At 40.7% G+C, this 27,473-nt stretch overlaps 3 protein-coding genes across 5 annotated transcripts; 1 reads left to right on the forward strand and 2 right to left on the reverse strand.

Moving 5' to 3' along the window:
- The first annotated feature begins 425 nt into the window (after positions 1 to 425).
- Positions 426 to 5,184, forward strand: sult1st6 (sulfotransferase family 1, cytosolic sulfotransferase 6). 2 transcript variants are annotated; one of them, XM_026351341.1, is made up of 8 exons: positions 426 to 543; positions 663 to 1,116; positions 1,593 to 1,721; positions 2,203 to 2,300; positions 2,474 to 2,600; positions 3,651 to 3,745; positions 3,877 to 4,057; positions 4,554 to 5,184. In XM_026351341.1, the coding sequence occupies exons 2-8, from the start codon at positions 930 to 932 to the stop codon at positions 4,664 to 4,666; spliced, it is 930 nt and encodes a 309-aa protein (XP_026207126.1). In that variant the 5' UTR covers positions 426 to 543; positions 663 to 929; the 3' UTR covers positions 4,667 to 5,184. The 2 variants fall into 2 exon arrangements, with proteins under 2 accessions (XP_026207126.1, XP_026207125.1); XM_026351340.1 differs by having other exon boundaries at positions 448 to 1,116.
- On the reverse strand, positions 5,060 to 15,723 carry atp2a1l (ATPase sarcoplasmic/endoplasmic reticulum Ca2+ transporting 1, like). 2 transcript variants are annotated; one of them, XM_026351338.1, is made up of 24 exons: positions 15,453 to 15,723; positions 14,575 to 14,592; positions 14,206 to 14,288; positions 13,119 to 13,223; positions 12,106 to 12,244; positions 11,264 to 11,344; positions 11,080 to 11,165; positions 10,668 to 10,965; positions 10,393 to 10,559; positions 10,212 to 10,300; positions 10,003 to 10,105; positions 9,774 to 9,905; positions 9,491 to 9,607; positions 9,198 to 9,416; positions 9,005 to 9,116; positions 8,599 to 8,822; positions 8,260 to 8,480; positions 7,952 to 8,154; positions 7,775 to 7,860; positions 7,570 to 7,703; positions 7,331 to 7,448; positions 7,094 to 7,211; positions 6,745 to 6,790; positions 5,060 to 5,525 (listed from the first exon to the last, which is right to left on the reverse strand). In XM_026351338.1, the coding sequence occupies exons 1-23, from the start codon at positions 15,568 to 15,570 to the stop codon at positions 6,786 to 6,788; spliced, it is 2,976 nt and encodes a 991-aa protein (XP_026207123.1). In that variant the 5' UTR covers positions 15,571 to 15,723; the 3' UTR covers positions 5,060 to 5,525; positions 6,745 to 6,785. The 2 variants fall into 2 exon arrangements, with proteins under 2 accessions (XP_026207123.1, XP_026207122.1); XM_026351337.1 differs by lacking the exon at positions 6,745 to 6,790.
- Positions 15,724 to 21,202: 5,479 nt separating this feature from the next.
- Positions 21,203 to 27,375, reverse strand: LOC113156534 (serine/threonine-protein phosphatase alpha-2 isoform-like). Its single transcript, XM_026351748.1, has 7 exons — positions 26,942 to 27,375; positions 25,737 to 25,868; positions 24,840 to 25,070; positions 23,507 to 23,611; positions 22,902 to 23,125; positions 22,247 to 22,381; positions 21,203 to 22,123 (listed from the first exon to the last, which is right to left on the reverse strand). Exons 1-7 carry the CDS (start codon positions 26,994 to 26,996, stop codon positions 22,028 to 22,030), a joined length of 978 nt encoding a protein of 325 aa, XP_026207533.1. The 5' UTR covers positions 26,997 to 27,375; the 3' UTR covers positions 21,203 to 22,027.
- Positions 27,376 to 27,473: the final 98 nt, after the last annotated feature.

Genomic DNA, 27,473 nt, shown 5'->3' on the forward strand with positions numbered 1-27,473 from the left:
ATAAACAAGTTATTACCCTGCAAACCACATGGCTAATTTTCTACACCACACCTAAAAGCTCAGATGAGAATAACAGACCTTTGTCAACCATCTTTTACCGCGATTGGGCCATAATTCTGTTTACTTAAGTGGGTCCAAAGGTGTGTTTCAGCTGCAGAGAGTCAATACATTGTTCAGTCCCTTAGAAAACCAGTCAAACTTCATTTTATTTGTAAGAAATATTATCGGCATCTTGCTGAGACACAACTGTTGTTTTCTTTTTTTTTAAAATGCAAGTAACAGGACAGACAGAATGCAGTTTAAACATAACAGCTTCTTGATCTGTTAAGATAAAATGGTCAATCCACCTCTTTTGTACTCTTTGTGTGTGTCCCTGGCTGTAGAGCACTTTTAAGACCCTCCCTTGTCCCCTCCTCAAATTACAGAGGAAGTGAAGGTAGCGTTGTGAACAAAAGTGGATTTCATACGTAACTGGAAATATTACATAAGGGCTCTGTAGTGTAGGTCTGTGATCACAGACAGATAAGAACTTACAAGCACAAGGTACAAGCACTCAGAGAGTCAGACTGTAAAGATAGAAGGAGAGTGGAGAGAAACATTTCAGAGTGACTAAATCATTTAGCTGGGAGAACCTACTGAGAGATTCTTGATTTTGGTTTCAGATGTTGGAGTGGATTTAACCTGAAGACCAGAAGAATTTAATGGAAAAAAACGAGAAGTCAAGACTGTGGGCTTGACAATCAACCAGGAAGAGGTTTGAAGACAGTTGGACAAAAGCAAGTCAGCTGTGATTGTTTGACAAAAGAACCAAAAGCCACCCGAGAGAGGAGCTGCTAGAAACACCACCTGGCCTGTTTGAAGAAATTTGACAGTTGAATTTTGGCTTCTGCTTCTTGATTTCTTTAAGTAAACATTTACCAGTGTCAGTCATGGCAAAGGAAGAAGATTTGTCCTACAAAGAGGCGATTCTGAAGGCTAGTGCTTCCATCTCTCGTTACCCTCTCATCCCAATCAAAGGAGTTCCTCTCATGAGCTACATTGCCAACAACTGGGACTCCATCTCGGCTTTCTGTCCTGACCCGTCGGACCTCCTCATCGCCACCTACCCCAAAGCAGGTACTCAAACAGCTTCTGGATGCTGGATGAACCTAAATTCATACTAAACATTTCTAATAGATAATCTGCTTTATCTGATGTCTGCTGATCTTTATGTATCATATGAATATCATAGAGTATTATCATAGAAATTAAAAGTACATAAATTTAGTGGCAAATCAGTAGCCACTCTAAACCAACATCCCACACTGTTTCTACAGTAGAAAGGCAAAACCTGATTTCCCCGGCTGACGTTGTTGAATATGTTACAGTTTTGAAGTAAAATTTTGTTTCTTGTTACATGAAGAGGAATACGTGACAAAGAGGAATTTAGAAAAATTAACATGACATTGTGTGTAGTTCAAGGACTGGAGGTTGGTGAGGGGGTTACATTGTATTTCTTCTCAAACTTATGAGATTCCCCAAGTAGAAAAAGTCCTTTTCATCAAATAGTTTTTATGTTTTGTTTTGGTTTTTTTTTGTGACATAAAACGCAGGCACCACATGGACCCAGGAGATAGTTGACCTGCTTATTCACAACGGAGATGCCGAGGCCTGCAAACGAGCGCCCACACCCGTTCGCAGCCCTTTCCTAGAGATCTGTGCTCCACCACCCATTCCTTCAGGTGGGTGTTACTTTCTCTGGTTGAGACTGGTTAAGTGTGTAATTGGATTCCACATGTTTTGTGTTGTTTTCCAGCTATTTTCATTTGTAGCTATAGCTAAACTATCCCATTCAAAAACACTTTGTGTCCACAAGTTTTTACTAAAACCAAACGTGTTTCTTTGCATAAAACCTGGGATTCTGAATCAGTTTTAATGTTTTTTTCTTCAAAGTTTGACAGATGTCAAAATACAGTTTCATTGCAGATGGCTTAAAAAATATACAGCATTTAGAACAAAATAAACAATACCAAGAATATAAAGGCCCTAAATTTAGGATCTTTTTGTTTTTGTGGGTGTCAGTGAAGACATTTAAAGTTCACTTTATTTTGGTTCAACATAATAGATTATAGCTCAATTTTAGTTGAATCAGATAGGATGGATCAAAAGTATGTTTCAGCTCTTTCAGATGTACCTATCTATCTTCCTATATTCATGTCTCAGGTCTTGAACTGCTGAAGAACATGGATCCTCCAAGAATGATCAAGACACATCTTCCTTTTCACCTGGTTCCTTCTGGATTTTGGGAAAACAAGTGCAAGGTAAAACCAAATTCCTGCAGTGTATTTTATTGCTTTAGTGTGAACAGTAAGTGCTGGGTTACAAGGTTAAAGGTTCATGATACAATGCACATAAAAAGGGGTAAGAGGTTAACAGTACAATGCAATGCAATAACCTAGTCTCTGTATTCTGAATTGCTTTTTTATGTGTAAAGACTATCTACGTTGCACGCAACGCCAAGGACAACCTGGTGAGCTACTACTACTTTGATTGTATGAACCTGACCCAGCCTGAACCGGGGCCCTGGGAGGGCTACATTCAGAAGTTCATGAGAGGAGAGTGTAAGCAGATTAAATCACATTCCTCAGTGTCACCTTACCTTGAATCAAAGGTAATTTGATTATTTCTGTTTGCCGAGCCAAGAAACGACCATCACATAATAGTTGTGGGTTATCTTGACCAAGACTCAATCAGCCTCTTTAGTTGCCTGCAGGTTTTTAGGAACTGTACAAAGTTAAAATTCTGCAAAAGTTTCTTGGGACATCTCCAATTGCTGACACTTTAGAATAATTAATGTTCTTAGTTTAAACAGCTTCTGTGACCATGACAAGAATAGTAATACTCTGCAAAACTGCACCACACGGAAAAAGAAAATACTTCTCTGAAAGAATATTTTTATAAAGAATATAAAGAATATTTTTCTATTCTTTAGGTTAATTATAACGTAAGCATGTAAAACAGTTATTACATCCACTTTTACTGACAGATTTTTGTTGTGGGCTTCTCAACTGTCAGTGGCTTTATTAAATGTAGAGTTAACATTATCATTTCATATGCTTAATAGATTAGTTAGAACAAATAAGAACAATTATTAATATCCTCCTCCACTAAGACACTTGCTGTGTTTTCAGCTCCATGTAGCTTTTGGAAAAGGACGAACCACATTATGACTGAATGTCAGAAACAGACATTGGCTAATTAAGTGGGTCTGATCAGCTTCTTGTTTTAATGACAACTGTTAAGATGAGTGTTAGCGTTTTGTAATTAATGGATTTAAATTTGGTTTTACCTGTAAACTTGCCTCGTAGTGGATAGAAAATAATTTAGTCACTAAACAAAACATCAAATGTACAATAATAAATATTGATCTTTGACCCTTTCTAATAGTCCATGTCTTTCAATAATTCATCGATCTACCCTCCTTCTACTATTAATAATATAGTAATAAAAACATTGAGAAAGTGGCCTGGGGTCTAATCAAACAACAGCATGTTACTGGGAATGATCCCTGCGATCAGGCTGCCACTAATTACACTCAAGTAAATTGTTGCCCTGTGCTAAATAGTCCCATTTGGCATCAGCACTTTTATCAGTGACTGTTGTCTCTACAGTGTCATGGGGCTCTTGGTATGACCATGTGAAAGGTTACTGGGAGGAGAGAGAGAAGAAGAACATCCTTTACCTCTTCTATGAGGACATGAAGGAGGTAAGCAGGACATATGGAGCCTCTTTAACATATGGAGCCAGTATTATCAGACTGTGTGGTACATTTGTAGTAAAAATTGGGAATATGTAGACAGTATCCTCTAATTCTTACCGTCATATTTATTCCCCCAGAATCCTCGGCGCGAAGTGGAGCGTATTATGAGGTACTTGGACCTGTCCGTCTCTGACGAGGTCATCAGTCGAATCGTGGAGCTCACAACCTTTAAGAAAATGAAGGAGAACCCGATGACCAACTATTCCTGTGTCCCACCACCTGTTTTCGATCAATCCATCTCTCCCTTCATGAGAAAAGGTGAATCACTCTGCTCTCTGTCTCAAAGAAGCAGGATTGTTGTTCAAAGTAATAAAGAAAGTGCAGGTAGGGGATGTAGCAACCCTAAAGACCCTGGTTTTAGAGTGATTACAGAGGGGGAATACAATATCATGAACGCACCAGGTGTCTTTACATGGACCCACATCTACTAATGATCTGAATAAAAGCTCAATCTGAATAAAAATGTCTTTGTTCCTCTTGCGGGTAACATTAGGCGACATGACAAGTTTGGTTTTTTACTTTCTTCTTTAAAGATTAAGATTTAAAAGGTCCTTTTGGGCTCTTTAGTTTAAAGATTTGCTTTTTACATTGCTGCCAAAGTCTGTTTTCATAACACCATGAATCTTGGTGCTCCTCTTCTTTAGTATGAACTGAATTTTTTCAAAGTTAGGAGAAATAATGTACACGGCTCTGTGGCTATTTATGTACATAACTAACACAACTGTATTCCCTTCTGCATTTCCTTTATAAACAGGTGAAGTGGGTGACTGGAGGAACCATTTCACACCGGAACAATCAAAAATATTTGATGAAGATTATAAAAAGCAAATGAAGGATGTCAACATCCCATTCAGGACCCTCATCTAATGGATGATTACCCAGGATTGATTAGCTGACACTGTGCTGCACGCAAACGGTAGAAACACTATCAGAATGATAATTTGGCATGAGCTAAAAATAACAACAATAATTAAAAAGCAAAACATGTTTGAATTAATCCTCAAATCTGTAGTCACTGTACGTATATGTCTATACAAAGGAAATTCTTCAAATATATGTAAAAAGGATCAATAAAAATGTGCTTCACAATACAAGTGCATGAGTTTGTAATCATCACTTTATTGCAGCTTATCACGTAAACAATATATAAGACCAAAAGTGTTGTGACTGAGTGTCATGAGACCTCCAACAGAGTCCGCTGACTGCATGGAGCCTATAGAGAGCGCTGGCAGCTAGAGACATAGTTTTTCTGCCCATATGAAGTCATTTTGCAACTCTACACCACACTGTACAGAGCCAGACAAAGCAGGCAGGCTGCACGAGACACGAGCAACAAAGACTAGGATAAGAGTAATGAGCTGGAAAGTCAGTCATATGAAAATGGACAGAGGACACAAAAACAGCTGACAATGTCCAAGTTTAACAAAAAAACACTTTTAATACATACTTTATTTCTTAGAATAAAATCTTAAATATTTTAATACTTTATCTGTAGGGATATGTCCCTTTTAAATTCAATCTCCTTATAGAGGCTATTTTTATGTAGTTTTTTTTATGTTTTATTGTTTGTTTTTTATATGTTTTCCTGTGTTTTCTCCTCTCCCTTCTGGTTGGCTCACTATGGCTCCCCTCTTTGGTTGTGATCTTCTGCTCTCTCTCCTCCGCTTCTTTCTCTCCAACTCCTAAGATCCCCTTCTTCTACATCTCTATTTAATTTCTGCAGATACTGAAAAGAAAACAGATGTATTAGAGAGGAGAAGGATGTTTTTTGTCAGCAACACAAATAGACTTTTGTGAAAAATGTAATAAGGCAGAAACTGAGTTATAATCATAGACATGTGTCTCCAAGAAGAAAAGTATTTTCCAAAGACTCTGATTTTGTTAATCAGAGTCACCTTAAAAAACATAATTGTAATTGTACAAGTCAAGATACAAGCTGCATGGTTCTTTCTGGGACTTTCTCTGAGTACTGTGGCCCCGCTCCCAGAGAGAATGCTTCAGCAGCAAAGCTTTTACTGTTAGCAAATCCCCAGCTGTCCTGCAGTGGTACCGAGAAACATGACAAGATTCTCCCACAGAAAGCCACTGAAGAAGCAAATGAATCTTAAAATAATTAATTGAATCCTAGTCCCCAACCCAGCACAGAATGATATCATATGTATGTGTGTATGTGTTGAATGTTTGAGAATCAATTAAAAGAAATGAAACGTTCGCATACTTTAAACATTGATCTATGACTACATTATACTGTAACTAGTTGCAGTTTAAGCATTTATTAATATCCATCCATCCATTTTCTTAAACACCTGTCCAATGTCTTAAGCATCACGGGAGTGCTGGAGCCTATCCCATTTTACCACCATTGTAATAATATTATTGTTATGAATTCTCCTATCAATAATTAAGATCATTGAGATTATTATCATTGAGATCTATATAAAAAAACACTAATATGCCTTATATCAGCTTCCTATTGCATTGTAATGTCTTAGAAAAAAGAAAAAAAAAGATTTATTAAGTGTTTATCTGCTGCTTATAAATGCTCAGTGGGAGTGTTAAAACACTCTTTTCAGGAGTGGTAGCAGAGCAGGCACTACGAGCCGCGGTGCTGATGCTGACAGCAGCAAGTCACAGGGGATTAACTCACCTGTAGAGCCATGTCACGAGCTCTTATGACACCAGAAACAGAGAGCTCAAAAGTGGATATCAGAAACATATAGCAGCCCTTAGGGATCTCCCCATACAGAAGTCATCATGCCACCTTGCCAAATTTGTAACATTTGTGATCTAAAATGATTTGTTTCATTTATGTCCTTCATTAACAAGGAGATCCCAGAGTTCCACATAATAAGCAGTGAAACTGCAGGCATATGTGCAGGAACATACACAAAAAATACAGATATGAGCATGGCAATAGCCACTAGCTACTACAAGCTGTGGAATACCTTGCTTTAATTACAGGCTAATGGTGGTGGGTTGACTGAATTTATGCTGGAAACAAAAAGAAGGTAAGTAAGTTAATGATGAAGAGAGAGAAGAGACAGAGAAATAATAAAGATCAGGCAGTTAAATTTAGAATGAACTGGTAAATAAATAAAGAGATGAGGTGAGAGAAATTAAATGACAGAACAAGGAAGAGGGACTGAACTTTGTTAACATAAAAAAATGTTAATGTAAAAAAATGAATACACAACGACAGTGTAAATGATCTGTTATTTTAGGAAGTAATACATATAGTATTTCTGTATTTAATATGTTAGAGTGAATGTACAAAAAAAACGAAACACTACTTACCCTCAACGTAGTTGCGGGCAACGAACTTCAGCACCTCATCAATGAGGATGACTGGGAAGGAAAGCTTTAGGACCATCAGCCACTGTTCAGTGGACAGATGGGTCAACTTGAAGATCATCTGTGGGGCAAAAGAAGTGCAGTCAAAACCTGTGGGAAACCACATCGGAGAACAACTCCAACTAATTCAAATGAATTTCTGCACATACAGATTTTAATCTAGAGATAATGTAGACTTACAGGCAGAGGGTCAACATAGATGATCATGAAGTGCAGGGACATGGAGAGGGTCATGGCAGCAAGCAGCCAGAAGTTGCTCCATGGGGGCATGCGCACCAGAGACTGGTTCTCAGACAAGCTTGAAAAAGAATATATTATGAGATTAAACATCTGTGTTGTCTCAATGAAAACACTGGAGTTAATTAAGGTTGAAACTGTGCTATCTGTAAAATCGAATTCCAACACATTTGAAGCATTACCTGTTGAGAGCGTTGCACATCTCAATGGTGACAAGCACAGACAGAGCCATGGTCATGGGAGGAGCAGCCTCAAAGATCTCACAGTCAAGTCCAGCAAAGTCCTCGTTCTCCTCGTGGCACTGCATGAAGTGAGACTGCACAGACGAGAGACAAGGTCAGTATCGGAGTTTGCAGAACACAACACGGAGGAGAGACAATCACTTACCAGCTGGTAGTAGGTGACACCAGGGCCAGTCTGATCGTACAGGAACCACCAGGCAGCACCACCAACAGTGGCGGCACCGACGTATCCTGTTAGGCAAAGAGAACAGCGTAAGTGTAGGTGAGTGCTTTTCCTGCACTCAAACACATTTCAAACACAATGAGGGGGGGTCCTACTTACCACCAATAGCCATGTATCTGAAGAACAGCCAGCCAGAGATCAGGGGCTCCTTGGGGGAACGTGGGGGCTTGCCCATGATGTCCAGATCAGGGGGGTTGAAGCCCAGAGCGGTGGCAGGCAGACCATCAGTCACCAGGTTGACCCACAGCAGCTGGACAGGGATCAGAGCCTCAGGCAGACCCAGAGCAGCAGTCAGGAAGATACTAAGAGAGCCAAGAAAGAACATTGAGCTTAGGCAGACACAGAGAGTATGGCTGAACTACGGCATTCAGGAGTAGATCAGAGTGTGCGTTCCACGTTTTACTCACCAGACGACCTCACCAACGTTGGAGGAAATGAGGTAGCGGATGAACTGCTTCATGTTGTTGTAGATAGCTCTGCCCTCCTCAACAGCAGCCACAATGGAAGAGAAGTTGTCGTCAGCCAGGACCATCTCAGAGGCAGACTTGGCAACGGCAGTGCCAGAGCCCATGGCGATGCCAATCTCGGCCTTCTTCAGGGCAGGGGCATCGTTCACACCATCACCAGTCTAGGGCGAGGGGAGAAGAAGGACAAGTTAAAACCACTACACGGCTGAAAATCCTGGCATAAACTACCAACGGGACAGCTGAACGATTCAAAATGTGTGTTATTTGCCGAGCTCCTACCATAGCAGTAATGTCATCAAATCCTTGCAGGAACTCCACAATCTTGGACTTGTGGGATGGCTCCACACGGGCAAAGCAGCAAGCCCTGCGCACAGCTTCAGCCTGTTCGTGGATGGGCAGATCATCAAACTCACGGCCAGTGTAGGCCCTGCCAGAGACATCCTCATCCTCAGAGAAGATGCCAATGCGACGGCAGATGGCGATAGCGGTTCCCTTGTTGTCACCTAACAACATGGAGATTTGGCTGAGTGAAATACAAAACACTTGTAGAATAAATTTTTTTCTGTAGAAACAAACTCAAAATAGCAACTTTTGCCAGCTTAATGAAACTGTGACAGAGGTGAATTTGTATAAACAGAACACATCACAGCACATATTGATAATTCCTTCCATCTAAAATGCTAACCAGTGATCATGATAACGCGGATTCCAGCAGCTCTGCACAGCTCAATGGAGCCAGTGACCTCCTTACGAGGGGGATCCAGCATACCCACGCAGCCAACAAAGGTCAGGTCAGTCTGAGGAAAGAGATTTTTGATGTAGTCACAGATGTATTACACAGCCTCAGTATCAAGTTCATCGGGTTGCTGAGTTCTCACCTCGTAATCGGCAAACTTGGTTGAGTCCTCGAGGTTCATCTCCTCCAGCTTCAGTGGGGTGTCACGGGTGGCCAGGGCCAGACAACGCAGGGTGTCACGTCCAGTACCCCAGTCTCTGATAACAGCCATGATCTTTTCCTTGATGGCATTGGTCAGGGGGACACGGGTGGTGCCAACACGCACATATGCACACCTCTCAATCACACCCTCGGGGGCACCCTGTGGAGAAAACAGATTGATTATTTACTGTTGTGTTGTGTGCGGTGCGAGTGCAAGAGAGAGAGATAACTGACCTTCACAAACATCTTGGGACCACCATCACCCTTAGAGGGGGTGCAGTACACGGACATGGACTTCCTGTCACGGGAGAACTCCAGAGTGAAGTTCTTCCTCATGAGCTGCTTGATCACCTGTTGGAGGATACAGTTTGTAGTAGATAGTCAGTCATCCCTAGCTACATGGTGGAATTAATTAAAACAATTTCATATAATTAACCTTCAGTTATTTGCGGTTATCTGAAATAACAATTAAAATGTGTACTTTCCTGAATGCGGCTAATGGCAAGAAGCCACTTACAGTGCAGCAGGCGTTGGCTCTCTCAATTCTTGACAGGTTCTTCACGTTGGAGTTGAACACGTTCATCTTCTCAACAAGGCAGCACAGGGCAGTCTCAGTAGCCTCACCGACCTTCTCATAGATCTTCTTGGACTGGAGAAAAGACAGGTGATGGAGAGAATTTGTTAAACTGATTAAGACTGTGAAGTGTGTACGGTAGTAAATAAACGGCACTACTTCATGATTTTACCTCGTTGTAGTCGAGAGAGGAGTCATTGCACAGGGCGCAGATGGTAGACAGCTCAACAAGACCGTCGTATGCACTGCAGACTACCTTGGCACCTCCCTGGGTACTGATGGACAAAGAAGGAAATATAAATAAATGGGAGATGGTTTATGTACACTTCAGTGATACCTGCGAGTTTGAATGATGACAGATGGTTCGGGAAACCAACTTACACCTCGCCTTCTGGGGTGTACTTGGAGCCAGAGATGTCAAAGGCATCAAGGTCAACATGGTCTCCATCAACAGTCTTGACAATGAACATCTGTGGACGAGGAAACAAAGATGGTTTTATTTTATGTAAGTAGCGTCACGTTGTAGACAAACTGACTACGTTAGGTACAATTTGCTACCCACCTTGGTCACACACATCTGGTTGGTGGTGAGGGTGCCAGTCTTATCGGAGCAGATGACAGAGGTGCAGCCCAGGGTCTCCACAGAGGGCAGGCTTCTGACAATGGCGTTCTTCTTGGCCATACGGCGAGTACCAAGAGCCAGGCAGGTGGTGATGACAGCGGGCAGACCTGAGAGAAATTGGTGGAAACTTTGAGTGTGACAAGCAAGCAGTGGAGGAGAAACATACACACAGGCCTGCTCTTCCTTTTTTTAACATTCATATTCTCCTCTCTCACCCTCAGGGATGGCAGCCACAGCCAGAGCGACGGCAATCTTGAAGTAGTAGACAGCCCCGCGGATCCATGAACCTCCGTGGACGGGGTCGTTGAAGTGACCAATGTTAATGGCCCAGACAGCCACGCAGATCAGGGAGATAACCTTAGACAGCTGCTCACCAAACTCGTCAAGCTTGGCCTGCAGGGGAGTCTTCTCCTGCTCGGTGGCAGCCATCTGGTCACGGATCTTACCGATCTCAGTGGAGACGCCAGTAGCCACAGCCACACCGATGGCCTTGCCAGCAGCAATATTAGTACCCTATGGAGGAGAGAAAAGGAGGAAGATATAAAATCAGGTCAAGGTAGGAAAAATAAGCAAAGAGTGACAGATACAAGCTTAAAACATAAATAACTGATGTCTGCAAGCACTTACAGAGAAAAGCATGTTCTTCTTGTCCTGGTTGACAGCTCTAGGGTCAGGAACAGGGTCAGTGTGCTTGATCACACTGACGGACTCACCTGAGAGGGAAAACAGAAAGTTTACTCAAACCTGGCAATGATAGGGCAAAAAGAAATACACACACTGACAGATTAAAGTTTTATTAATTTTTTCTCACCAGTAAGGATGGACTGATCAACACGCAGGGTGGTGGACTTGATGGAAACAATCCTGATGTCGGCGGGGACTTTGTCACCGACTGTGGGAAGCACAGATCAACCATGATTAAAATAAATTATCATTATTTCTTAGATTTATTTGGAGAAATATTGTTTTTAATGACATTCGAAGGAACTAAATCTGCTGTGGTAACTGTGTGTATTTGCAAATGAGTGTGTGGACAGGAGGTTTAATCTATTAATTAATCTTAATTAGCTTAATCTCAAGTACAGTATATATGCTAAATGCTTCATTTTTATGCTAAATCCACAGACTCTATGAAATGACACATATGTGGCCCAATGTGAATGAACTACACGTAGGAGGAGGGGGTGGGACAGGGGGGCAGCTAGCCCCAAAGGCAACAGGTGTACACTGACAAATGAACAGAAGTAGGCAATGGTAGGGGGGGGAGAGAAGAGGTGTGGCAGGTGCTAGTGAGGGTATTTATACTCATTTTGTTTTCCCTCAGTCAGCATGTTTTCACAGCAGTGCTACTCCATCCTGCCTCACTCACATTGCCTTAAAAAGACATAAGGCATCTGCCTTTACCAGTCACACATATCCTGCATTTTGTGTCTGCCTTTACTTCCTTCAACAGATATGTACAGTAAGTAAGTGACTGACCGACTGTGTGGTGCACATTTACACATCTATATTGTAATTTGACAGTGGAGACTATCTACCATGGCATACAGTGATTAACGTGGATAGTATTCCCCCAACACAAATGTTAAAAGACTGTCTTTAATACTAATTAACAGCTGGTGACAACTAATGGACAATTTAGACATTTCTTACCGGACACCTCCACAATGTCTCCAGGGACAATTTCTCTGGCCTTAATCCTCTGCACACTCTTTCTGTCAGAACGGTAAACCTTGCCCATCTCAGGCTCGTACTCCTTGAGAGCCTCAATGGCACTTTCAGCATTACGCTCCTGAGCCACACAAAGACAATTAAGCAGAGAAGATGATTAAGCAAAGGACACTTAAGAAAAACAACATTAAAATACACTTATAAAATATAAGTGTTCCATGTGATTGGGCGTGATGCACACCATGACTACGTGGAGGTTAACATGCTTGTTTATCGTTGTTTGGATGTAAACTATGCTTGTTTTTGTCCTTGATCTACCACTGGGAATGTCCTCCAAGAGGCTCTGAGCTAATACTGATACACAACCCTACTGATGACACATGAGTAGGTCAAATGAACTACTTGAACCAAAGCTAATGAACTTTACATATGGCTGATTTTTATTGTTGTTCTATGAAAATATAAATATAGATTTCTGTGTGATTTGCATCGTTGAACTGAGGGACTAGAGCAGAGGAGCATACTGTCTTCACAGATAATATTTGAAGGGATACAATTTCAACCAACACAGATCTAATACCAAGTTGCTATAGTCAGTTTTGTTTTTAATGAGAAAAGCAGCAGGGAAGCAGCTGATTTCAACACTTGGTGGGGATGTGATAACAGCAATGTTCCCACAGTGACTGATGCCTGACAGCAGTGCCAATTACTTAATGGCAGCCATGGAGAAGAGCATGGCTCTTGTGAATCATCCATTGCCTGCTGTCAAAAGATAAACTGGACATGATGTCTGCAAATCTGAAAATACCTTTATAGAAATAATAAAATGTGTGATCAAGGTTTGGTATATTACCACGTATAAGTTTAAGCGAACTCTGATTTTTTTATCTTTCAGTTGAGCAACCACGTCTTGTGAGGAAACATGACAGTAACTAGACCTCATGTACTGCAATGGATATGTGTTATTGCCCAATGTGCGGGGCCTCATCACTGACCTGCCACACTCCAACAACAGCATTAGCGATGAGGATAAGCAGGATGACGAAGGGTTCCACGAAGGCAGTGACGGTCTCCTCACCTTCCTCAAACCAAGCCAGCACCTGAGGTCATTGATAAAGAGTAAGTTAGTGTAGAATTCAGCAGGCTATGCTGCTCCGCTGTACATACCGTACAACCCTAACCCTAACCCTAACTGAATAGCTTATTAACAGAATTTCAACATTTTGACTGCACTTGAATTATACACCAGTCTCCTCACTGGTGTAAATAATATGTATGTCTGAATAGGAGAATACATTCTTAAAGAATGCGAAGGCCACCATTAAGGCATCACATATGTGTGTATAATATTTTTAACCTCAATTATGCAGGCCATTTTTGTATGTCATAATATGATTACGTAATTGTTATTAATTTGATCTCAGTGTCCCATAACGTCTTGCTCCTTCATACTTCAACTCTCAGTCTGTGATGGCCCGTCGTTCCTTCCTTCAGACCTGACCTTTCCCGAAGGATTCAGTTTCTCTCCTCAGCTTGGGGCTTACTTAAAATAAACCCTTACCCTTCAGCCCCCCTATACTTCCCTGACCCCCATCTCTCACTAGCTCCTCAATATTCGCCTTCTAAGGCCATCATGACAGCTGCCGTAAGGGGTGAAAGCTGGGCAAAGGAATTAATACACCTCCTACAAGCCTTCGCAATTTGTCTCCCTCCTCTCAAGTTGTCGTCCTCAAAAATACATGCACGGGTGGAGGGACTTTGAGGGGGATAAGTTGTCTTGAAGTGGCCAGACATACATGATCAACTACACACGTGCTTCTTTATTGTGTTACTGTGAAGGGTTTTAAAGTTAACTGTCAAGTCAGGAGGACAAGAAGGTCCAGAAATTATTATGCCAAAAACATAAAAGTGAGAAAATAGCCAGACTTGTTTTTTCTTGTAAATGAATATTATACAAGTATGCAAAAAACCCCAGACAATTATGCTATTATGTCTGCTACAAACCCTACTACTCTTGTTTGAATTTAAAAAAACATTGTGACATTTTAATGACGCACATGATTAAAAACATCTAACACTTACAAAAGAGATACAGGCAGCCAGAAGCAGGATCCTGACAAGCAAGTCCTCGAACTGCTCAATGACCAGCTCCCAGATGCTCTTACCTAAATGAGAACAAAAAAAAAAAAAAGAAAAAATAATTAATTAAATGATAATTATCATCACATATATATGTAACAACTAAAATATGCAAGTGACAGGTCATTTGTGTGGAAAGTAAAAGTACGTAAAGTCCACAATAATGGGGCTAAGTGACAAGTGGCCTTTCATCAGTGTGGGAATTAAACAATCAAAATGCCAGAGTAATTTCAGAGTAATTACGACCCACCTGGGTCAAATTGGGTGTCTTGAAGTTCTAATGGTCATTTTATAATTGTGGCTGGCACTTACCCTCCTCAGCAGGCAGCTCTGGAGTTGGACACAGAGATGAAGTAGGAGAGAGTTGGTGGCATGGACGCAGAATGACAGAAACAAAAGATGGTTGGTTAAAATTGAGATCAAACATCAAGAATAACTACACTTCATGGTAAATGACAATAATGATGACCACTGGTTATTCCATGACTTCCTCCTTTTTAAAATTCCCTGTGTGGTGAATGACAGCCAGCTGTATAGTAGATATTGGATCAGGCCCTTTCATTTCCAGTCTAGGCCTTATGAAAAAAGTGTTTTTTGGCTTAGTAAACAAAATAAAACGTTATGTTTCGAGTTGCACTGAAAGGCCACAGACACATCAGCATGAAAACAGGAATGTAGCTGCATTTGAACTTTAACACCAAACTAAAGAGGCTTTGTTGTCTAATTTGACATTCCACTGGTCATTGATTAGTATTCTTATTGCAGCTGTAAGCAAACTACAAACCTCCCCTTTTGACCAGCCTAAAATTATCCACCTCTCCTGTGGATGCCCGCCCCATATATTACCCAGGAAGCATCTTGAGCCATCACCTGTCTCTCTCGCTCGGCAGCCATTTTCTTTGGCTATATTTAAATAGCTCTTCAAAGCCCTTAAAGTCTCTGCTTCTCAGTGTCTCTGCATTTCTACCAGCTGTTGCAACTCATTTCTAAAAAAGCATCGCATGCAAAATCTCAACCAAGCCTGACTGGAGCATCCCCACTGGTGGAAACTCCTCTGGTGTCAGCTCTAGAAAACACTTCCACAAACTACTGCAGCAAAAGTTGCTCTAATTTGGCTAATTTGATTGTGAAAACAACTCAGTGAAGTTTCAGTAGGCTTCCCACCCCATCCCTGACGCCCACACTCTCACCATTATAGCCAAACTTGTCCAGGTTCTTCTTGAACTGGTCGGGAGTGAGACCGGTGTTCTCATTCACCCCAAAGTGAGCCAGGCATTCAGCCGGCGCCTTGGTGTGTGCGTTCTCCATCCTTTCTGGATAGACAAAGTTTTGGCCTATCCGCGCTCTTTTACTTCTTTGTTGTTCTCTGCAGTGTTCACCCTTGGTCCACCACCCTCAACTAAAAGTGTGGCCCTCCAATTCAGGAGTGCTGGACTGACAGAAAGAGCGAATAAGCACATACATGCTCTGGGCTTTATACCAGCAAAGAGATCAGGATTGGTGGACACCCCACTGACACACGCCTCCAAATTCCAACATGGGAGGACATGGTGGGGGGAGGAGGTGGTGGGTGGGGGGGGTGAGGTGGAGCAATGGAGAGGTGAGACGGTGGACTTGGACAGGAACTGCGGACAGGGCTTGGATTCGGAAAGGAGGCAATGCAAGAGAGTAGTGGTGCAGGGGCTGAGGGGGGTGCGTGGAGGGGGGGTTGTGCCGTGGATGAAAATGAGATCTGTTTTTGGAACATGCATGGTCAGTGGAATAAGACGAAGGGAGAAGGTGAGAGAGTGAGACAGGAGAGCGTCCAGAAAGGGGCAAGAAAGAAGGGGGTGCATTGAGTGACGGCTCAACTGGTATCTGCTGAGGAAGGTGGCTGGGCCAAGGAGAACTCACCCTGTGTCTCACACAGTGGAGAGGGGAGATGGAGGACCGGTAATTTAGTACCAAAATGAGGTGACATTTTAATACTGGCAATATGACACGTCACATGACGTTCTCGATCACAGAGAACAAGCTTAAACCTGAAGAACTTTGTGATGCATCACGTTTATCCACAGTTTTACAGAGACGGTAACCACCAATAACAACAGGGACATCACACCTGCTAATAAACCTTAATAGAGGAGAGAAGAAAGTGAGTGTATAGTAGAGGAATGACTGGCCCGGGGACAGGCATGCCAAGATGATAGCCAGCGTGTCATACTATCGTACCACAGAAGAGAGGCCCCTCCTGCAGATACACAAGGATCAGGTTTTATTTCTCTTTTTTTATGAGGAAAGGAAGGCAGCGAGGAGATACTGCACAGCTTGAGCAGACGTACAATAGATGATTCAGCCTCAACTAACTGTCAATCAGTGAGGCGCAGTGTTCTCTCGTGGTAGATTTGGAACAATGAATTAATTATTGATGAGTAAGAATACACAGAACCTAATAGAGAAATAAGCATTTCTTTTCATATACTGCATAGTGTTTAGTATATTACTGTACAGTACAACGTTGAGCCCAGACTGGTGATTTACTACTTATTTTAACAGCAGTAAACACCAGTAAACAGGTTGCTAGATGGTTCGCAGGCTTTTGAAGGCAGGAATCCAAGTTGTTGTTGCTAATCAATAAACTGACAGGTGTTCATGTAAGAACAGCAGTGACCACTGCTCACAGCATCTGACAGCTACGAGACACATTTATGCTGCAGTTTGTGTTGGTATCACCGTCTTCTGCAGTGCCACAGATCAATTTGCTTTGAATGATGTGAACATCATAGACTGGCAAATTTTACATTATACAGTTCAACAAGTAAATATATTCTGCTTCCCTCCCACAGAGAATTTCTAAAATAGGTAGATGTTATTATGGCAGCTTTCACGTTTCCAGTCAGCTGCTGGTGACCAACTGACTCGGCCCTGTGACCTGCTGCAAGTGAGGGGCAATTGCATTCCCAGCAGGTACAGTAAATTATCCATGATGTAGAGGAGGGTGACAACCAGCAGCAGTGCAGGAAGGCACTTAGTTTAATGCTTACTTTAAGAGCGAGCAGAATTAAGCTCAGTACAGCACAAAAAAGCCTCAGACTGAATAAGTCGAAACATTTACTATAAAAACTGTGCACAAAGCTGTTCACTGTGCAGTAAATTCAACGTTTATGTTAAAGATATTTGGGGAAAAATGTTTCATTTAGGATAGAAATGTATACTAATAAAAATAAATTAGTTTGTTTGCAGTGGTGCTCCAGATTGATTAGTGTGATGTTAAATAGTTAAACTCATGACAGTGAGAGATGTCTACACACCAATATAAAGTGTGGGTGAACTGAACTGTAAGAACGTTAAAAGTCAAAAAGGGAATTTTATCAGTCTGCACAACGTCTACAAGTAAAAGAACTTTTTGTTCCCGGACATGTTGAAAAAATATTTATACTGCCAGTGTCCCCATCTCTGTTTCACCCAGTCGTTCTCCAGGCCTCAGCTGTTGTACAGCCGTTCTGACCTCTGAGGTTTAGGGGCTGTGATGGGGTTAGCCTGTCAGTGTCTCCCTCAGGGCAGAGGAGTGACATTTAACTCAATATCCCAGAAGGATAAGGTTTCTCCCTCGCTCCCCTCCATCTTCCGCCTCTGTCTATTGCTGAAGTATCAGTAGCCTGTGAGTGCAGGGAATACTGCTGCAGTAAACCCCTGTAAGCTGGGACACCCAGCACCTCCAGCTCCAGCCGCCGTGCCACTCCCTCGTGCCAGGCTGTTCCCAGTTCTGAACAAGTGTTAAGTGCTGCGGCGGTTCAGCAATCTTACGCAACTCAGTCTGTCTCTGCTGACTTGCACGGCACAAGCAAAGTGGGAGCGACAAGGCGATAGTTGTCACTTAAAGATGTGGAGCTGGGAAAGACTGACACATTTCCTACAGGAGGACAGGCTCATTAACGACGGATCCTGTGGACTGTACATTGTATCTTCTCCATTTGATGGTCACCGACCATTTGTGGGCAGATAATGGAGTGAGGGAACACAGGGTTCAGGGTTCAGGTTAAAACTGCAGCATCACTTAGTCCATAAATCTTTGCAGTCTTTACATTCTGAAAACTTTTTCTACACTACAATATACAGTTTAGTCACGTGTGGAACTGACAGTGAGGACATAATTAGTACTGGGCAATAAGGCAATGGATAAAGGAGTTACAGCATTGGTGTTAGATAGGTACTTGTTACAGCATTAGCTAATAGTAATAATAGAAGTGGCAGCTGAGTCTCTGAATCCAGAATTCCTCACACGATATAAATAGATCAGGTGACACTCTGCTGCTGGACGTGGCACCATGACAGCTTTGCAGCTTTTTTATTTTAGAATGTTGGACCTTTAGTTGATGCTCATATATTGATTTAAAAAAATGACATAGGTGATGTTGGAGGACACACATCTGACTCCACGGGGTCATCAGTATCCATGTGGGTTCCCGGTTGTTCACACCATTCCTCACACTTAGGGCTGCACTACATAAGCCGCAGGGGAGCCGACAGGAAAAGCGAGCCCGTTGATCAAAAGTTGCCTTCATGGGTTGATGTGCAGCGCTGTTATTTTAGTGGCAAAGACATTTTACTGGGAAACCCGAGGTCTGCAGAGTCATGCCGAGCATCCTCTTAGGTTTACTGGATGAGATGAGTTCACATGTGACTTCGCTGTCGCGAGTCAGTTAAAGTAGAGCGATTTATTTTTTTTACTGTTACATTTGGTTTCCCTAACTGTGCTACTGTACATACGTTTTTATCACTCACTATTATTTTCATGGCGACTGTGACTGGGAATTTTGTTCTTTTACATTTAACTAAATTTCAGGAGATTATTATGTGAAGTTTCATCACATATGGACTACAAATACAAAGATCTGCTCAGTACTTTGTTTTTCTTGCATTCATGAAGTTAATCACTTCAAAAGAATTTTTTTCCAATAGATAATGTAGTACTATTACTCAAAAGCTATTTTGATAACTACTATCAAACAGTTACTTAGTAACATTGAATAGTCCAGTGTTACTGATAGCATCATCACATCTTCGTTCCAAAGTACTGCAGGTCACACCGCCGACCTTACAATAAAGTTACTGACACAGTTTCACCTATTTCAGAGATTAGATTTCACAAAACTACTATACAACATGTACTCTACGTTCCTACAACAGCAGCAGATTTGATTTAATTTAAGACAGGGTTTAATTGGATGTCTGCACATAAACAAAATCCTTCTGGAGTTTCATAATAAGAGTCATAAATGAAACCGTTTAGTATTTCAAGGCAGCGTAGCTGTATCAAATAGTATGTATAGTATTTGGCATCACCTGAAAGATGAACTCTTATACTACATCTTCAGTGTCTTGCTTATTTTCAGCACTCTTATCTAACCAAGACACTATCTTTGGGTTCATTACTATGACTGATGTGCATGTTGCAGTCATAAAATTAGATTAGACGCAGTTATCTACAAACTATAGTTTACTATAGAACTATGCATAGTAGGAACAAGGTCACATTGGACACCTCAAGGCTCCCTGCAACACAAAATTCAGCAACATGATCCTGTAGAGGCACCACAGTAAGAATCTGAGACGGCACAGCCAGTGACAAAACTGTGACAACCTATGTTAAGTCTCCATTTGTGCTATAAATGTACACAGGATTGTAGCCTTGAAGGAGAAGTGGCAGCCGATATCGAAGCATTTTTGTAGTAAGAATGAGGTTTCTGCTAGAAGCAGATGCAGCCTGCATAATTCAGCCTCAAACCTCTGGTCTTAGCCACTTTTTGTACAATGGTTTGAGCAATAAAAAGAAAATCAGCATATTATGAAATAAATCGGAAGTAATTTTGTAATTCATTTCCTTTTGTTTTAATTCCCAAGAATTTTTTTTCTGGAACTCATAATAGGACTTCACCTTACACCCTACTGGAAAAACAACACTGTGAAAAAAGTATTATTTTTCTTAAACTAAAGAAAACTGCAGCAAATAAATTTCCATTTAAAACACGTTTAAGTCCAATCCCGAACTTCTCACCAGTTCTGTAAAAGGAAGTCAAAATGATAGACAGAGCAACCTGAAGGAGGGTGTTGACGACAGGAAGACAAATGAATGAAAAAGAGCCTGAGAAATGCCTAAGGCAGAAATGGAATCCTTTTTTGATAAATATAGAATGAGGAACGTAAAAGAGAGACACAGGCGTTTCCACACAACCTCTGTGTAGCACAAGAAGGTGAATATTATTTAAAAGTATTCCAACTGATACAATCTTAGTAATTGTAATGCAAACTGTTGCAATTAGAAATTGCATTAACACTTTGATAACTCATGATAAGTTACATGATTATGAAATGTCTAGTTCCTTTGGAAACATTCCTTTTTAAAACATTGACCATTTTCTTAACCCCTGGTCTGGAGTTAAAGGAACCCAACACTGCCTCCATGTGGATAAAAGCTGAACTTAAGTTGACCTACTGACCTTTAAAAACTAGCGACAGCAGATGTATCTTTAACACCCAGTCAGTTCACATAGATTTTAAAACACAGTAGTTGTATGTGTTCAGCTCTGAATGTTTTCTGTTTCAGGCTAAATTAGTGCTTGTGCATGAAACAGGAACTCCAAGTAACATTTCAATTTCCTGCCATTCAAGTCTGAGCCACCAATTTGACATTTTACCACTGATTATCAGCAACCCACAATTAACTGTATATTTTATAATGACACAGGTTTGAACAATACAATCCTAGAAACTTGAAAAACTCAGATTAGTATATTTGCTTCATTTCATAACGGCACTTAACTACTGTGTGACCATATTACTGGTGTTAAAAAACTGAACTGCAAAAGTAACTCCTCATATTATGATGGATTGGTAAGCAGATAATCAGTAATTTGTAATGACAAATCATACAGTGTCTAAAAATGACAAATACACTATGTAACTCAGATTCTCGCTTTATTGGTCAACTTGATGAAAGACTACAAAACGAATTCACAAAAAATCTCTTTCAAGTAATCAAATCTGTACAAACCTAAACTGTATGGGGTTTTTACAGCTCTGGCTCATATGAATCTGAAGAGTCATATGCATGTGTGTGTGTGTGTGTGTGTGTGTGTGTCTGTGTGTGTGTTTGAGTGTGAATAAGCATGTGCTTGCTATTGCGAGACCAAGAGACATTCTCCTTCCTGTTCAAAGATACCAAAACATTACACTCAGAAAAGCAAGACAATGCACGCGTGTGCACACAAACATACAAACACACACACACTTGTTTCTGAGATTTTACAGTACAGAGGACTGGGAAAATAAAATACTTCCCTCCTCCACAAACACACACGCGCACACACACATTCACCCACACAAACACCACCTGCTGGCAGGGGTTTGCTTCATCATATCAGCAATCTCCCACCATCTCCAGACCCTGCTTTTCAGTCAGCATTACTGTACAGACACTGTGGTTTCAACCTTTCCATGGAACAAGTGGTAAAAGAGGGGAAAGTATAAATCTCTAATACTCTCAAAATGCACACATGATTTTAATGCTCACCAGCAGACGAGACGTGTTCGTCATCTGCGCACGCACTCATTCGTTCGCTCACTCAGACAATTCGTAACATTAAATGTTTTAAGAAGTACAGATAAAAAAGGAAAAAAAAGCCCTGGGTATAGGTTTGATTTCTGGCTGTTTGGTGAAAGAAAGGAGAAGAGAGGTAGAGAGGGCAGGAGGGAAGGGCTGGAGGTTAAGGGCAAACTACTGATGTCATTTCTTAGCCTTCCTTGGTGGAGTGACTGGGCGACTAGAGCCCATTCCCCCTCCGCCACCATAAAACAACTTCTTGTCTGCAGGTTTCAGAATCTGTAAAAAGAAAATTAAGAAAAAATATGATTCTTTTTTGTAAAGTAAAGAGCCACCATTAATTTGTGGGCAAAAAAATGATGTGGAGAAACTGTTTAATCAAAAGGGGGTTTAGTCACTAACCTGGAAAGAGCACATGAGGGTCTCATCTACGCTCATCATGGCTCCAGCATTGTCAAACTCACCGCAGTAGTTTGGAGCTGAGAACAGTGTCACCAGCTGCCTCTTTGCAAAGAACTCATATCCATCCTCAACCACCTGAAATCAAATATGTGACAGGTTGCTGCAAGTTGCTTTGGCTTGCTTCCACTTCTGTTGCTTCTTCTTTGCATACCACCATTAAATCCTAAGTTGTGAGTGATTTAGGATCAATTTATGAAAGAACGTATACAGACATATATATTTCTATTGCTCACAGTGTCTATTATTCATCAGTAAAATTGGGCAAAAACCATAGTTTAACAGGCTTTCTGCTCGTCTGTAATATTCTGAAATATTTACTGACAGCTGGACACAGTGTGTTTGATGTTAGGTGTCTTAACACCTCATTAGCTAAACCTAATTTTACTTTTGTGTGAACAAACAGTGGAAAAATGCAAACATGAAAACACTGTAGGAACTCTAAAACAAAAGATTAACTAGACCTTGTAGCGCAGCTTCTATTGTCTAGCCAGTTTAACAAGTCATAAAAAATAGGAGTGGTTTACTTTTTAATCTATTTAGTTGTTTTCTTTACTACAAAACACCTTTTAGCTTAGAACCAAAGCCATGTACTGACCTGATGGGCTCGACAAATTAGGTCCATGTCATGTTTGTGAAGGAACTTTGTGACCACATCAGCGCCAAAAGTGAAAGAGACACCGCGGTCGTTCTCGCCCCAGCCCAGCACGTCCTTGTCAGGGTCGGCCCACAGCAGGTCACAGAGGAGGCCCTGATCAGGCACGTCAGTGGGACGCATGACCCTTCGGATTTGCTCCATAGACTGGAGGTCTGGGGAGAGGCCTGAAGTAGAACATACACGTTAGAAAGAAGCAACAATGTCAACTCGGTGTCTGTGTTTGTTGATGTTTTGAGGCCCTACATAACTTGGATATGAACTGTGTTAAAGCCTATGTAAGAAGCCACTAAATGTGGTGGATAGATAGAAATTCACTTATTTTAAAGTTTCTATTTGTTAGCAGGTTGTGTGATTAGACAATAACTTTAGCTCTGCAGGCAGGTCTGCTGACTCAGGGAAAGGAAATAAAAATATCTCAACAACAAATGAAGATCCCGCACAGTCCTGCACCCCCCGCACAGTTTGACTACTATGTTGACAGTAACAAAAGTGCAGAGGAGTGCACATGCTGGACAGAAGCCAAATGAACTGTTGGATGAGGATACCTCCATGGCAACAGAAGATCTTCTCATCAACAATGGCGGCAACAGGCAAACAGTTGAAGCAGTCAGTAAAGGTCTTCCACAGCTTTATGTTGTATCGCCTCTTACCTGTGGGAGGAAACCACAATTACTTGGTCACAATCTAATCTTGAGACCTATAAAAACTTAGAAAAATGCACCTATTACAGCACATCTAAAATCCAACCCTGCCCAAGCCCTGACAAGCTGTACGCATTTTCTATAGCAAGTATGTGTTAGGGTTGTAGTAGTATCCTAGTTTTACAGTACACCCCGATATGAAAGCTGATGAATATCATGCCATGTACCTTTGCCTTTTACTGGTATTGGAATAAAAAAATGCAAAAGAATAAAGCAACAAAGCCAGGTTGATTTCCCCAGTCCCTAGGAAATATATACTTAGAGATACTTTGGATTTCCAAAAACAAATGTCTTAGTGTTTTTAAAGACAGATATTTAGTTTGCAAAAAATGTGACTGCAACAGAAAGAAAATATATAAAAACATCTTCACCCAAATTATGTGTTGTTAAGTGATCATTTGGCTCATCAGAATGCCCAAAGATTAAGAAGAATAAAATTATTGTACCCATTAGAAACTCGCTGCTGTGAGTCAATAAGAGATATTAGCATTATTTCCTCCTTTTTCATAAACTATGCTGTTAGTGTAAATTATTATTATCATCATCATCATCATCATCATCATCATCATCATTATTATTACTATTATTATTATTATTATTATTATACACACAGTAAACTTGTGTGGTGGCCTTAGTGGCCAGACAATTGCACCTTTACCTGAAAACATATGAAATTGCAGGTTAAATAGCCTTACCTTTTAGCTAAACCATTATCTTAATTGTCTGTGAATCTCACTAATTATGCAGTGCACAAGTCCAAGTCAACAATCATCTAGCCAACAGACATGAGTCTTCTTATGTCTATTGTCAGGTGCATGCTCAGTCAGCTTTTTCTCCCCTTAAGGTAATGCTTAAAAACACAAATTAATTAATTAAACCCTATCCTGCAAGCGTTTATACTAAGATATATTGTGGCTTTTAGTACAACTACTAATAGAAAATTGCTACAATTCATGACACTGCGATAGTCTCTAGATACTGACGATGTTAAGTCAATGAAATTCATAGTGATAATTATGAGACAACACAAATTTACAAATGTTATGTTTACATTTCTCTAATGACACAAGGTGTGGTTCAATTTACACCACTTCACTAGTGCTAACTAACTGCTTTAATATTTGAAAAAAGTAAATAAGCATAAGATTGATGTCTGTGTGCATGCCGCGTGACTTACACTCATCGTAGAAGCCATATATTCTGTTGATGGAGGCGCACTCATGGTTTCCTCTCAGCAGAAAGAAGTTTTCTGGGTATTTGATCTTGTAAGCCAGCAACAGGCAGATGGTCTCAAGGGACTGCTTCCCTCGGTCTACATAGTCCCCCAGGAATAGGTAGTTGCTCTCTGGTGGAAAGCCCCCATATTCAAACAGTCGCAGCAAATCATAGTACTGCCCATGAACATCACCTGGTAAGACAAGCAGTAAGTCAGGACACTGCAGTGTTTGTCAAATATGTGATCATCATGCTGTGTGTAAGTGTACACCGAAAGGACAGAGGTATGACAACAGCATAAAAATTAACAACACTTGATTCCATGATTATTATCCACGCACTATTTTAAATTAACATTCAGTTATTCCAGTGCTGTTTGGCTTGTTTACTGTGAGGATGAGACATCTAATTGAATATGCAAGCTTGCATTTAGTGTGAGAATGCTGGTGATTTTCTTTACAGTGCAAACATTGCCAGTTCCTGAAATCTTAAGACTGTTCCTTTAAACAAGCCTTCTTAATTAAATAGCATCAGCAGTACAACTCCAAGGAGACTTCTAGTGCAAAACAGTAATGTACTGGCAAGCCAATATTATCGGTTTATCCCTTCAGTTCTGCAATTATGCAACAAGGTCTCAGTCACACACTGTCTTGAGAATGCTAACAATGTTTTCTTTTTAATTTTATTCTTTTTCCCCTTTACTGTAACTTAATAACCTCCCGCATTGAGTAATATGGATGCACAATGCAATGTAAATGTAAGACTTCTCATAAAATCCCAGGAATCTAAGCTACAACATCCATCAGTGTGACCACACTCGAGAATTCCCTAGACTCTAAAGAACACAACTAAGCCTCACCACAAATCTTGAGGGGGGCCTCGAGTTCGAGCAGGATTGGCTGACTGAGGAAGATCTCCCGGGATTTGAGGCAGAGGCCACGGATTTCATTCTCTGTCAGCTGTACATTTTTACCAGGTCTTGAGCCTTTCACTGTGAAAAATAAAACAAGAGCAATAAACATTACATCTGAAGCAACAGATTACAAACACCCCATTTTATTGTTCATAAGGCACTAGCAACTTGAACTAAAATAATAATTTTGCAAATGTAAAGTCCTCATCAGGTCAAATACTGCATTTTATTTCTAACATGGAAAATACAAGTTAACACTAAACTAGAAATCACATCTTTTGTGCAAAAAGTGACACATTGCCATGCACAGTTGGCACATGTTAATTTGTAGTGTACTTGCTATTCAGTATTAATTGTGAAGGCTTTCCTCCATCAGCACATCCACTGTGATTAAAAAACATGTTCAAAGATTTACAGGAGGAAAACAAAAAATCTGTAAATCACATTGTCTATGGTGCTCCCTTAATGCTGAATGCTTATCTACAACCATTATATGAAAAAGTCAGCCATAAAACAATATGAGATTTAGTTTTTAAAAATCAGGAAATACTAGTGTTAAGTTTTTAGTTCATCTCATGAATTTTTGATTGCACCATATAAGATAGCTTTACATCCTACAAATGTAGTTCGTTTGAATTTAAGTAAATATCAAGCACCAAACATGGAGATTACTAATTGACCAAGTGGCAAACTAAAAAAGCCACCTGATGATTTACAATAATATATGTTAAGTATGTTCCAATATCCAGTTCACAGCGTATCTATATTGACCTTCTTGGCCAAATATATACAGCTAGCAAACATGTCAGAAAATTAGGGGGGGAAAATGTGTAAACAGCTCCAATTGTATTTTTATTTTTAATTGATAATTCAAGGTTAACGATACCAATTCTCACTATGTCGAATTTGTGCAGAGTACAAAGCAAATATACAAAAATAGTTAATTCCTTGTCATTTATTGCGGGCGAGCAGGAACAACAATTTTTAATTTACTGCGTAAAGGATGCTACTCGCCAAACACAACTGACGGTCAACAGATCTCCGTTTGCAGTGAGCTATAGATTAACTTGACATAGAATATGTGGCTATCGTTGTCTAGCCTGTTAGCTAAAATGGCTACCCCTGTGAATAAAAAAACGACTGAGTCTTACCTTCAAGCAGACGCTGTATAATGGAGTCGATGTTTAGCTTGTCGGCTTCTGCCATGCTATTTCTCTATTCTGGACGGTTTCAAACAACTCCTACTATTTTAAGATGTAACGTTAGTAACTATTAACCGGTTAGAGTCGCCGTTAGCTTAACTTAACTAGTTTCGCGTTAATCGGCTACTGTAATGTTATCCCGCTAGCTAACCTTAGCAGAACAGGCAACCTCAAAATACGAGGCTGGGTATTGAATGGTTAAAGATGTGATGGCAGACATGTACTTCAGAAACCCGCATTAGTCAACAATTTGCCATTAGATAATCGAATTCACTTTAAATATTCGTATTTTCTCGTGACAATGCTGGTCCTGCCGTAGATACTAGCACCATGCCATCGACAAAAAAAAGGCTAGATGAGCGTTAGCTCAAAGCGGCGTTGAACGGAAGTGGTCTGACAGCTCCCGCGTTTCTATTGGTCACTTTTGCCAGTAGGCGGTGTTCTTGGGGACCTCGTGTACTGTATGATTGGCTGTTTTTAA

This window comes from Anabas testudineus, chromosome 19, assembly GCF_900324465.2.
Source record: "Anabas testudineus chromosome 19, fAnaTes1.2, whole genome shotgun sequence".
Lineage (NCBI taxonomy): Eukaryota > Metazoa > Chordata > Actinopteri > Anabantiformes > Anabantidae > Anabas > Anabas testudineus.

What these genes read in the sequence shown, in the direction of transcription:
- sult1st6 (XM_026351341.1), top strand. Translation starts at nt 930, where the DNA reads ATGGCAAAGGAAGAAGATTTGTCCTACAAAGAGGCGATTCTGAAGGCT. An exon ending in TCCACCACCCATTCCTTCAG is followed by an intron (nt 1,722 to 2,202) that starts GTGGGTGTTACT and finishes TTCATGTCTCAG; the next exon opens with GTCTTGAACTGCTGAAGAAC. An exon ending in CTCTCCCTTCATGAGAAAAG is followed by an intron (nt 4,058 to 4,553) that starts GTGAATCACTCT and finishes CTTTATAAACAG; the next exon opens with GTGAAGTGGGTGACTGGAGG.
- atp2a1l (XM_026351337.1), bottom strand. Translation starts at nt 15,570, where the DNA reads ATGGAGAACGCACACACCAAGGCGCCGGCTGAATGCCTGGCTCACTTT. An exon ending in AGAAGAACATGCTTTTCTCT is followed by an intron (nt 10,966 to 11,079) that starts GTAAGTGCTTGC and finishes TCTCCTCCATAG; the next exon opens with GGTACTAATATTGCTGCTGG. An exon ending in TGCCCGCAACTACGTTGAGG is followed by an intron (nt 5,526 to 7,093) that starts GTAAGTAGTGTT and finishes TTTTCTTTTCAG; the next exon opens with TATCTGCAGAAATTAAATAG.
- LOC113156534 (XM_026351748.1), bottom strand. Translation starts at nt 26,996, where the DNA reads ATGGCAGAAGCCGACAAGCTAAACATCGACTCCATTATACAGCGTCTG. An exon ending in GGCCCCCCTCAAGATTTGTG is followed by an intron (nt 25,071 to 25,736) that starts GTGAGGCTTAGT and finishes TTGTCTTACCAG; the next exon opens with GTGATGTTCATGGGCAGTAC. An exon ending in TAATTTGTCGAGCCCATCAG is followed by an intron (nt 22,382 to 22,901) that starts GTCAGTACATGG and finishes ATTTGATTTCAG; the next exon opens with GTGGTTGAGGATGGATATGA.